Source organism: Lonchura striata, chromosome 10 (genome assembly GCF_050655825.1).
Source record: "Lonchura striata isolate lonStrDom1 chromosome 10, ASM5065582v1, whole genome shotgun sequence".
NCBI classification, from domain to species: Eukaryota; Metazoa; Chordata; class Aves; order Passeriformes; family Estrildidae; genus Lonchura; species Lonchura striata.
The window spans coordinates 6673930-6685435 of record NC_140712.1 but is presented as its reverse complement, the minus strand read 5'-3'; the positions used below and the strand labels follow the sequence as shown (position 1 = coordinate 6685435).

The following is an 11506-nucleotide window of genomic DNA, read 5'->3' as shown; positions in this document are numbered from 1 at the left end:
TCACCGTTCTGCGCCGCGGCCGGGCCCGGCAGCAGCGCGGCCGTCGCCAGCAGCAGCGAGAAGGCGGCGGGGAGCGGCCCGGAGCGCGGCATCTTCCCGAGGCAGGGGCAGGAGGAGGAAGGCGAGGCGCTGAGGCGGCGGCGGCTCCGTCCGTCCTTCTCCGCCGACCTCCTACCGCAGCGCCGCCGCTCTCGCGAGACCGCCGGGGCGGGGGGCGGCACCGCCCGGGTGCCGGCGCCCGCCCCTCGCCGCCATGTTGGCCCCGTTCGGCCGCGGCTTCTCTGCTCCTTGCCGAGCTTCCGAGCTGGCGGCGCGGCAGGGGCGCCCGGGCGGCGGGGAGCCGCCACTTCTCCCCTTCTGCCGTGCCCTCAGGGGCGCCATGGCGGAGGCTGCCTGAGGCAGCTTTCCTTGAGCGCAATGGCGGAGCCCGCCTGAGGGAACCGTCCCTTCAGATTTACCATGGAGGAGCCCGCCTGAATGAACCGTCCCTTCAGATTTTCCATGGCGGAGCCCGCCTGAGGGATCCATCCCCTCAGACACCATGGCAGAGCCCGCCTGAGGGATCCATCATCCCCTCAGACACCATGGCAGAGCCCGCCTGAGGGATCCATCCCCTCAGAGCCGCCATGGCAGAGCCCGCCTGAGGGATCCATCCCCTCAGACACCATGGCAGAGCCCGCCTGAGGGATCCATCTCCTCAGAACCATGGCAGAGCCCGCCTGAGGGATCCATCCCCTCAGGGACGCCATTGCAGAACCTGCCTGATGGATCCATCTCCTCAGACACCATGGCAGAGCCCACCTGAGGAATCCATCCCCTCAGAGCCGCCATGGCAGAGCCCGCCTGAGGGATCCATCCCCTCAGACACCATGGCAGAGCCCGCCTGAGGGATCCATCCCCTCAGAGCCGCCATGGCAGAGCCCGCCTGAGGGATCCATCCCCTCAGACACCATGGCAGAGCCCGCCTGAGGGATCCATCCCCTCAGACACCATGGCAGAGCCCGCCTGAGGGATCCATCCCCTCAGACACCATGGCAGAGCCCGCCTGAGGGATCCATCCCCTCAGACACCATGGCAGAGCCCGCCTGAGGGATCCATCCCCTCAGACACCATGGCAGAGCCCGCCTGAGGGATCCATCCCCTCAGAGCTGCCATGGCAGAGCCCGCCTGAGGGATCCATCCCCTCAGACACCATGGCAGAGCCCGCCTGAGGGATCCATCCCCTCAGACACCATGGCAGAGCCCGCCTGAGGGATCCATCCCGTCAGAGCCGCCATGGCAGAGCCCGCCTGAGGGATCCATCCCCTCAGGGATGCCATGGCAGAGCCCGCCTGAGGGATCCATCCCCTCAGGGATGCCATGGCAGAGCCCGCCTGAGGGATCCATCCCCTCAGACACCATGGCAGAGCCCGCCTGAGGGATCCATCTCCTCAGACACCATGGCAGAGCCCGCCTGAGGGATCCATCCCCTCAGAGCCGCCATGGCAGAGCCCGCCTGAGGGATCCATCCCCTCAGACACCATGGCAGAGCCCGCCTGAGGGATCCATCCCCTCAGAGCTGCCATGGCAGAGCCCGCCTGAGGGATCCATCTCCTCAGAACCATGGCAGAGCCCGCCTGAGGGATCCATCCCCTCAGAGCCGCCATGGCAGAGCCCGCCTGAGGGATCCATCCCCTCAGACACCATGGCAGAGCCCGCCTGAGGGATCCATCCCCTCAGAGCCGCCATGGCAGAGCCCGCCTGAGGGATCCATCCCCTCAGAGCCGCCATGGCAGAGCCCGCCTGAGGGATCCATCTCCTCAGACACCATGGCAGAGCCCGCCTGAGGGATCCATCCCCTCAGAGCTGCCATGGCAGAGCCCGCCTGAGGGATCCATCCCGTCAGAGCCGCCATGGCAGAGCCCGCCTGAGGGATCCATCCCCTCAGGGATGCCATGGCAGAGCCCGCCTGAGGGATCCATCCCCTCAGGGATGCCATGGCAGAGCCCGCCTGAGGGATCCATCCCCTCAGACACCATGGCAGAGCCCGCCTGAGGGATCCATCTCCTCAGACACCATGGCAGAGCCCGCCTGAGGGATCCATCCCCTCAGAGCCGCCATGGCAGAGCCCGCCTGAGGGATCCATCCCCTCAGAGCCGCCATGGCAGAGCCCGCCTGAGGGATCCATCCCCTCAGAGCTGCCATGGCAGAGCCCGCCTGAGGGATCCATCCCCTCAGGGATGCCATGGCAGAGCCCGCCTGAGGGATCCATCCCCTCAGACACCATGGCAGAGCCCTCCTGAGGGATCCATCCCCTCAGAGCTGCCATGGTGGAACCCCTCTGGCTGGGATATGCAAAGCACCACACTCCTCCTCACTTCTGTTCTTCATGGGTTTAAAACACTGGTGAGTACAAGGTAAGAGCTGGTATTTGGCTCTGTTCATACTCACTCAGGAGTTTCTGTGCCGTTCTGCAAGGGTCACAGTGTGTCAGAGGAACCCAGTTCCACCCCAAATTGCTCAGCTTAAGGTCCACGCACCCACAAAACACCGATATAATTTTAAACACCATTCCATCCATCACTTCTATGCTTCCATACAAAAGATTTTTCAAGGGCTGTGTCATTTTTGCACGAGTAGGAAACAAACGCTGCGTGAAGCAAAGGTGTAATTCCATGTTAGCCATGGAGTTGTGGGCAAAGAGCACAAAATCTCACTCCTGGATGACTGGACAAGCCAGGCATGCTGGAAATCAGCTGTTGGTGAGCTCTGGGTGGCTTTTCTATATTTTTCTGTCATAAATCACAGATGCCAGGTCAGATTTGCTGCTTGCTTTTGCTTTTGTTCTGTGCCCTTAAGCCCAGCTGATGGTGGGGAGATATGAGGCTTGTAGGAGATCATGGGACAGACCAGCAGAGAAGGAGACTGGGGGAAAAACCAGCAGAAAATCCTCAGGATCAGATTTTCAGCTTTCTGCATAGCCCTGTGTCACCAGCATGCCCAGAGTGGGGTGGGCTGGGAAATTATGGGTGGTGACAGCCCAAACTGTCCTGGTTTCTTGACTTTGTCTCCCTCCTCCTTCACCCTGCCCAGGTCTGTCTCAGCTGCCCATCAGCAAACACACTTCTCATGCTTTTATCGCTGCTGTGACTCACTGAAAGCAAGGACCAGGCACACTTTTCACATGAAAACCCTGCTGAAATCCCTGCCTGAGCGCTTCAGGACTTGGCTGAGGGCGGCAGGGGCGAGGTCACACGTGAGGAGCAGCAGTTTTTTGGTGCTCCACGTCATCCCGGCTCCCCCTGGCTCCCCAGGGATGCCAGCTTCCATGTGCTCAGAGATTCCACTGCGCTGAAGAATTTCCACGGTGCGTTTCCATGACTCACTGTTGGTGCCAGCTGATTCATCTGTGTGACACTACCCTGCTTTTTCTCACCGTGGCTCTTTTGTTCCCCTCTGTGTGGAACAACCCTGAGAGCAGCCCTTGCAAAAAAAAAAAAAAATACAAAAAGGGGAACAGAGATCCAGAAATGCAGTTTTATCCAGCACTGCCCCTCGTGCTGCTCTTTGCCTGTGGGAGTCCAGGGCTTCCCTCTGGCTGCCCTGCCTGCCCTGGGACCCTGGCAGGGGTCAGGAACCCCCCTGGACAGAGCCCCCAGAGACACTGGCTGTGATCTCTGGCCATGGAAAAGAGTTTTCAATCTTACAGGATCAATTACCAGCTCTCAGTGTTTGATAGAAGGAATAATTAAGTGTGGCACGGGTGCAAAAGTAGAATTTTAGGATTCTAGATGAGGGGTCCAAAGGGGACAAGCTGGAGGAAATTGGGTGTGTCTTGTCCTTTTTCTCCTTCTTCATGCCCTCCATGTCTCACTGTGGTGTTGGCATTTTTCTGTTGGTTCAGGCTGGGGACACACTGTCCAACGTAGGTGACAGATATTGGCACGTTCTTGTAAATGCAGCCCAGGGAGTTTCTGGTATTTAATGTTTGTCACATCCCACTGAGGGCAGAGCCCCACACGCTGCCCTGCAGGACAGAGCTGGGCAGGGCAGCAGAACATGTGAGAGATCAACAGAATAAACAACCTGGAAACCAGCACAGACCAATTATGGCTTCTGCTTTGGCAGTGGGGCTGACAGACAGAGACTTTTTGCAATCTCAGAATCATCAATAGCACAGATTCCAACATTTGCCCGCCGTTTTCCCAGGATTTCGCTGTAACTCTGCTCCTTGCAGACTCCCACTCGCTATTAGGCCTCACCTCCAGTGCTGTTTTCCAAGTTTGGAAGGAGTGAGCAGCGCTGGGAGCAGGCTCTGGAACTGCTCAGCAATCCTTGCTCCGTAACCATGGCAGCTCAGGGTGACTCACGCTGCCACAGGCCCCAGCCCAACTTAGCAGGAGGAATTTTTTCCCCTCCTCTCTCACCAGCTCAGAGTTTCTCTCCGCAGTTGCATAACTCAGCTGTCACTTGTGTTCCTCTTGTGAAAAACGCCAGTCACTTGGTTTTTAAAATTTTCAAAGTTTAATAGTAATAAAATGGTTATAAAAATAATAATACAATTCGAGTAATAAAGCTCTCGGACACTGAGTCACAAAAAGCATCCCTTGTGAGCAAAGGAATCACCCCTGAAACAATACACTTGTTGCATATTCATATATCCTTCATGATTATGCATACATTTTATTTAAAACAAGAAACTCTGCTGTATGTCAGCTGTTTCATTTAATCCCCTGGCGTGTCTTGAGTCTGAGCAAGGCCTGAAGAAATTAGTTTCTTCTGATAAGAAGTCATAAATTCCTCTCCTTTGGAAGATTTAGGTGTTCCTCGAAGCGAGTATCTCATTCCTAAAAAAAAAACTTCCCCCACATACACAGTCCCTACTTTAACATTATGTTGGAACCTGAAACTATATTTAACACACTACTTAAGAGAATTAATACAGCATAACTTTCTAACATGACACATATAATACTCATTGTAATATTTGCGAAAAGCCAATCATAAAATATGTATTTTTCACACTCTGCTTCTGCCCTGGGGACAAGCCCTGCTGGCAGCTGGAGCATCCCTGGAAGGTTTCTCCGCTGGAGAACGAAGCTGATCCATGGATTTGTGATCATCCAGCACAAGAAACCAGAGCAGGAGGTCCCCATGGCCAGGAGATGTCCTCATGGGTCTGATCCCAAGTCTTCTGGAGCACAGATCCCTAAAATTTATAACAAAGCACTCACTCAGGTATCCAGCCATATCAACGGTGGCCAAAAAACCCTCTTCTTGTTCCGTGGATGAGGAATCCTCTTACACCTGGAGTTCTGCAGGAAAAGGGGATTGTCCAGCCTTAGATCCAGCACAGCGGCTCAGTGGTGAAGAAAACCCTGGGATTCCAGCAGATGGAGTCTGAGCAGGGTGATGTGTTTGCCTGGTGATTCCTGGCCTCAGGAATGCCAGGGTAAACTCAGGTATGGCAAAGTTTCCAATCCCTTGCCTTTTCCCTTCAATCAAGACCCGTATTTTCACCTGGAGGGGGTCTCAGTTTTGATTATTCTCTGCTTATTCCTTCAGAATGAGGAAGACAGAAAATCTTGAAAGCGAGGTAAGTAAAGAGGAAGCAAAAAACACCCTGTAGTCAGCAGGAAATTCAGGAGAGTTTCAGTTCTCAGAGAGCAGCACAGAGGCATCCTCCTTATTTTGTGGGGGAATTTGGAGCTTGTCTTCTTGCAGCTGCGAGCGTTTGAGAGATCCCTGTTATTTTGATGTGTTTAGTGATGTGTTTTGGCACTTGAAAGCTTTCACAGGATGGAAAGGGTTTCATGGATCATCCCATTCCACCCCCTGCCATGGGCAGGGCTGCTCCAAGCCCCGTTAAGCCTGGCCTGGGACACTTCCAGGGATCCAGGAGCAGCCACAGCTGCTTGGGAATTCTGTCCCCCACCATCACAGGGAAGAATTTCTCTGCTCTCCTCACATGGACTCACCTTCTTTTGAATGTGTTCAGGGCCAGGGCAGAGCAGGAAACAGAGTCCAGCACAAACCCCCTCTTTTCCAGCTGCTCTCAGGGCTGAGAAACCCTGGATAACATCAGATAATGCTCCCACGGGGCCGCTTGCCAGGAAAACAGCGATCCCAAAAGGTACCTGCGACCTGATTCGTGGCTATTCATCTCCCCAGAGGCACCGTGGCAGCCGGAGAACGACATGAACCTCGTGAGATAACATCGGGGTGAGGCTCCGCGGAGGCCTCCTTCACACCCTGCTGCACAGGTGAGCCCTTCAGTTCTCCTCCTAAACAGCCAGGGAAAAATGAAACGGAACAAAACCCCCGTGCTCTGAGAAATGAGAGAAGGGAGAGCTTGTAAAATCACACAGGGACGTGCTCTGAGGGAAAGGAGTCAAAGGCAAAGCTGCTAAAAAAACCCCAAATTCCCCCCCCCCCCCGAAAAAAAAAACCACACACACAAAAAAAACCCCCAACAACATTAAAGATCTCAAGGTAGTAATAAAAAACCAACCAAACAAAAAACCCCAAAAAACACAAACAAACAAAACCAAAACCATCTAGATGTCCAGAAAGCTGAGTTGCCACTTCCCAGTCCCGCGGGGAGCGGCAGCTGGGTTGGGTTCTCCCCCTCCTGCCACGCTCCCAGAAATGGCTTTCCGTGCGAAACGAGCCGAGGGTGATTTGGGGCAGCCTGGTTTGGAACGCACGCACGGAGTCAGCAATCTCAGCAGGGCCGACATCAGCTGTTACCACAGACAGCTGGAGTTCGCCTGACCTTATTTTCTGCAGGGAAGGAGCAAGAGGGACACAAATCAAACTGCTTTCCCTCCTCCCTCCTCTCTGACCCAGCCCGAAATTATTTGTCTCTATTGAAGGCAAATTCTTCACACTGTAACGTTTTTCTCCACCCAATTTTTAGGGAATGGAGTTCAATAACTCAGTCATTCCCTGACCTCATTACCCTGAGGGAAGGCATAATTTTTGTTGGGAGCAGCTCCTCCCAGCCACGGGCGGCTTTGCTACACCCCAGCTTGTCCCTGAATGCCAGTGAGGATCTCTGGGAAGGCACGGGGGGGTAAACTTGGAACATCTGGAGGAATTTTCAGGATGTGGCTGATCCGGCAGGTGGCACCCCTGGATTAGCACAGGGCTGGCTCCAGCCAGGCTGGGCACTGCCTGCAGCTGGGCTCCTCCCCAAAACCAGCAGGGATTTGGGCTCTTGTGGTGGCTGCAGGGACAGCCCCGTGTCCTGCGGGGACACTCGGGCTGCTCCCGTGGCATCTTAGTGGCCTGGGGTGTGGCTTGGGGCACGAGGTGTCCTTGTGGGGCAGCAAGGAGGAAAAAGGAGAAAGGAAAAAGGTAAAAGGAAAAAGGAAAGGAACAATGCTGTGGCTGGCAAGAAAGGAGAGCAGCCAGAATTCCCCACATGCTGCACAAGATAGGCTGGAAATACCAATCCTCCACAGCTCAAGATCAATCCCAGCAGGGGCACCTGGGGCTGGACAGAGCCAGGAGGTCCCTGGGCACCTCCAGGGGCACAAACCAGACCTGAGCTCCTGGGAAATCAATGCAGGCCAGGACTCAGATCCCCAGGGCCCAGAGGTGCAGGGACAGCTGGGGCTAAACTAGAGACCAGCAGGAGCCCAGAACAAGCCAGGAGCAGCCCTGGGCTGAGCTTACAAGGGTTCCCACACCCGTGGGTGGGAGTGCCACCCCAGGGGGGCTGCCCAGGGCTTCAGTGGCCCAGGAGTTGTCACTGGGCACCAGTTTGCTCAGGAGGCAGCAGGGCTGGGGCCTCCCTGTTGGTTCCATCCAGGCCACCTCAACGAGCTGTTTTCCCTCAGGGATGTATTTGGAGATGCCACCCTGCTTGTCTGGGCACTTGGTTTGCTCAGCCTGGAGAAGGGGAAGCGGAGGGGGCACCTCCCTGTGCCACCCTCCTGAGGGGCAGTGGAGGGGCAGGGACCCGGCTCTTCACTGCCCTGACCCAGGACAGGCCCCAGGGAACGGCTGGAGCTGTGCCAGGGAGGGTCAGGTGGGAGATTCTTCCCCAGAGGGTGCTGGGCACTGCCCAGGCTGCCCAGGGAATGAGCACAGCCCCGAGGCTGTGGGACAGGCTGGGATTGTTGGGGTGCCCAGGGCTGGTTTGGGGCTTGGGGACAGCTCCATGCCCCAGTCATCAGTCTGTGCAGGGCCAGGGCTTGGGCTGATGATCCCTTCCATCAGCCCATTCTGTGATTCCGTGATTCCTTCGTGGCTCATGGCTCTGGTCCCACACAGTGTGGGGTCACTGTGGGGTGCCCAGGGCTGGTTTGGGGACAGGGGACAGTGCTCTGCCCCAGCCGTCGATGGGATCAGTGCTGTCATTGCCACCCCTGAGCACCAGGATCCCCTCCTGGCTCCTGTGCCACACAATGCCTGTCCCTAAGGGTCACTCTGGGGTGCCCAGGGCTGGTTTGGGGACAGGGGACAGCTCCGTGTCCCAGCCACCGATAGGATCAGTGCTGTCATTGCCACCCCTGAGCACCAGGATCCCCTCCTGGCTCCTGTCCCGCATGGTGTGTGTCCCTAAGGGTCATCCTGGGATATCCAGGGCTGGTTTGGGGACAGGGGACAGCTCCGTGTCCCAGCCATCGATGGGATCGGTGCTGTCATTGCCACCCCTGAGCACCAGGATCCCCTCCTGGCTCCTGTGCCACACGGTGTGTGTCCCTAAGGGTCACTCTGGGGTGCCCAGGGCTGGTTTGGGGACAGGGGACAGCTCCGTGTCCCAGCCATCGATGGGATCAGTGCTGTCATTGCCACCCCTGAGCACCAGGATCCCCTCCTGGCTCCTGTGCCACACAATGCCTGTCCCTAAGGGTCACTCTGGGGTGCCCAGGGCTGGTTTGGGGACAGGGGACAACTCCGTGTCCCAGCCATCGATGGGATCAGTGCTGTCATTGCCACCCCTGAGCACCAGGATCCCCTCCTGGCTCCTGTGCCACACGGTGTGTGTCCCTAAGGGTCACTCTGGGGTGCCCAGGGCTGGTTTGGGGACAGGGGACAGCTCCGTGTCCCAGCCATCGATGGGATCAGTGCTGTCATTGCCACCCCTGAGCACCAGGGTCCCCTCCTGGCTCCTGTGCCACACGGTGTGTGTCCCTAAGGGTCACTTTGGGGTGCCCAGGGCTGGTTTGGGGACAGGGGGCAGTGCTCTGCCCCAGCCGTCGATGGGATCAGTGCTGTCATTGCCACCCCTGAGCACCAGGATCCCCTCCTGGCTCCTGTGCCACACGGTGCCTGTCCCTAAGGATCATCCTGGGATATCCAGGGCTGGTTTGGGGACAGGGGACAGCTCCGTGTCCCAGCCACCGATAGGATTAGTGCTGTCATTGCCACCCCTGAGCACCAGGATCCCCTCCTGGCTCCTGTCCCGCATGGTGTGTGTCCCTAAGGGTCATCCTGGGATATCCAGGGCTGGTTTGGGGACAGGGGACAGCTCCGTGTCCCAGCCATCGATGGGATCGGTGCTGTAATAGCCCAGCTGAGCGGCCCCAGGCGCCGCAGGGCGCGGGCAGCCAGGCAGAAAGGCCGATAATCCATCCGCCTAAAGAGCAGTGATTAACGTGAAATGAAGACAATGAGCTGCGATCGGCGCGGCAGTGACAGAGGGGACAGCCAGGAGGTCACTGCCGAGCTGGCAGCAGCAGCCCCGTGCCGCTTCTCACATCTCTTGTGGGGGATGTTTCTTTTCCCCAGCCCCTTGCAGCTCGTCCTTCGGCAGCTAAATCCAAACGAGCGCTATCAGCTGGGCTTGGAAAAGATAAATATCATTTTCCTAGTCCTGCGTGAGCCAGGGGTGCTTCTGACCCGAACGGCTCACTCTGATCAGCGTTCTCTGCTGCCCTGGGGCACATCCACTTCAGCCAGTGATGCAACAAATGTGATTTAATAAAACCTGAGGCTCCCTCCTCCCTCGGGAGGGTGACACCGAAAACAAACCCCAGCGATGAGGAAGAGCAGGGCCCAGCCAGGGGGGCACTGGTGGATTTTAATGGGCGGGAGCAGCTTTCCCTGGGACCCCACCCACCACCCACCCTCTGCTGTTACTGGGGTAGGCTCAGCCGCAGGGAGCTCTTCTTAGTTTGAGCTGGAATTTGCTGAATCTGGCCTAATTTGGGCTTCCAGACTGGGAAATGGCCATTTTCATCTTGTTGGGATCTGCAAGGACACGGGTGGGCTGCAATCTGCCCCAGGATTGAGGTGTGATGCACAACACACATCCTAAAACCTTCTCCCGCTGGCTGGGGGTTACCAGAACCCCAAAGTCATCTAGGCCAGCCCAAAATCCTTGTTAGAACTCCCCAAAAGTGGAGTCAGGGTTACATAGGTGCCACCTTTTGGGGTGTCCTGTGCAGGGCCAGCAGCTGGGCTTTGCTGATCCTTCTAACTCGGGATATTTCACAGTTCTGTGGCCCACGAAGGCACGGAAATGGGTGAAATTGGGAGAATTGGGGATTTTAGCATGCACAGGGGAACCTTCAGCCTCCTGAGAAACAAGCTGAGGAAATTGCAGCGCAGAGGATTGGGAAGAGCTGGATGCACACAGTAAAAGAAAAGCAATTTAGGAGGAAAAGATTCTTTTATCAACAGGAGAAAATGAACAAGAGTGAGTGACCAGACTGGGCTGAATATCCCAACTATTTCACCTCCTAAAGCTCGGAGGAGTGACAGGAGGGGAGGTTTAATTGATGGCAAACATTACAGAGGGTGCTGAATTCTCCAGCCTGGGCAGGAGAGAGTTTTATAGCAGGGAACGCAGGACATTGTGAAAGATGACTGTGATTCTTTGGGCATTTCTGGGTGAGATTGCAGCAAAATTGCAGGGAAAAAAAAAAAAGCAATTTTGCTTTAATCAACTCTCTAACAAAGCCCCAACATAGTGAAGAGCAGAAGGCATCAGAAGATAGGAAATTGTCAGCCTTGCTGGAGCTGAAAGATAAGATTGTGCTCCCTCCTGCTACAATAAGAGAAGATAAATTATCCATGGGGGCAATTCCGAGAGAAAATAATGTACAATTAAAGTTGTTAGAATTATACTTTTAGGGAAGCATGAGCGCAGGAACGAAACAGCCTCAGTGGAAAGGCTGAAACCTTCCCATGTGCTTTTAGAAAGCAGAAGTAGGGGGGAAAATCATATATATTGGGGGAATATTATTGTCTTGGTTTGAAAAGCCAGGTGTCTGCTGAGGAAGGCAGGAGCCTACCTTGAAATGGAAAATGGAAATGGAAATGGTGTCCGTGTGTCCCTGTGTCCATGTGTCCGTGTGTCCCTGTGTCTGTGTGTCCCTGTGTCCATGTCCATGTGTTCCTGTGTCCATGTGTCCGTGTGTCCCTGTGTCCCTATGTCTGTGTATCCCTGTGTCCATGTGTCCCTGTGTCTGTGCGTCCCTGTGTCCCTGTGTCCCTGTGTCCGTGTGTCCCTGTGTCTGTGTGTTCCTGTGTCCGTGTGTCCTTGTGTCCATGTGTCCCTGTGTCCCTGTGT

General features: G+C 56.0%; 1 protein-coding gene and 1 long non-coding RNA gene across 3 annotated transcripts in view; both read right to left on the bottom strand.

Annotated features, from left to right (window-relative positions):
• The window catches only part of NPTN (neuroplastin), a 45920-nt gene extending 45739 nt beyond the window's left edge, over positions 1 to 181 (bottom strand). For both annotated transcript variants that reach the window (XM_077785854.2, XM_077785855.2), the window contains exon 1: positions 5 to 181. In XM_077785854.2, coding sequence (XP_077641980.1) covers positions 5 to 92 — 88 coding nt within the window. In that variant the 5' untranslated portion in view covers positions 93 to 181. The remainder of the gene's footprint in view (positions 1 to 4) is intronic.
• Positions 182 to 4484: 4303 nt separating this feature from the next.
• Positions 4485 to 7889, bottom strand: LOC146766511 (uncharacterized). The gene is made up of 2 exons (XR_014957577.1): positions 6534 to 7889; positions 4485 to 6263 (listed from the first exon to the last, which is right to left on the bottom strand). It is a non-coding gene; the product is annotated as an uncharacterized LOC146766511 (long non-coding RNA).
• Positions 7890 to 11506: the final 3617 nt, after the last annotated feature.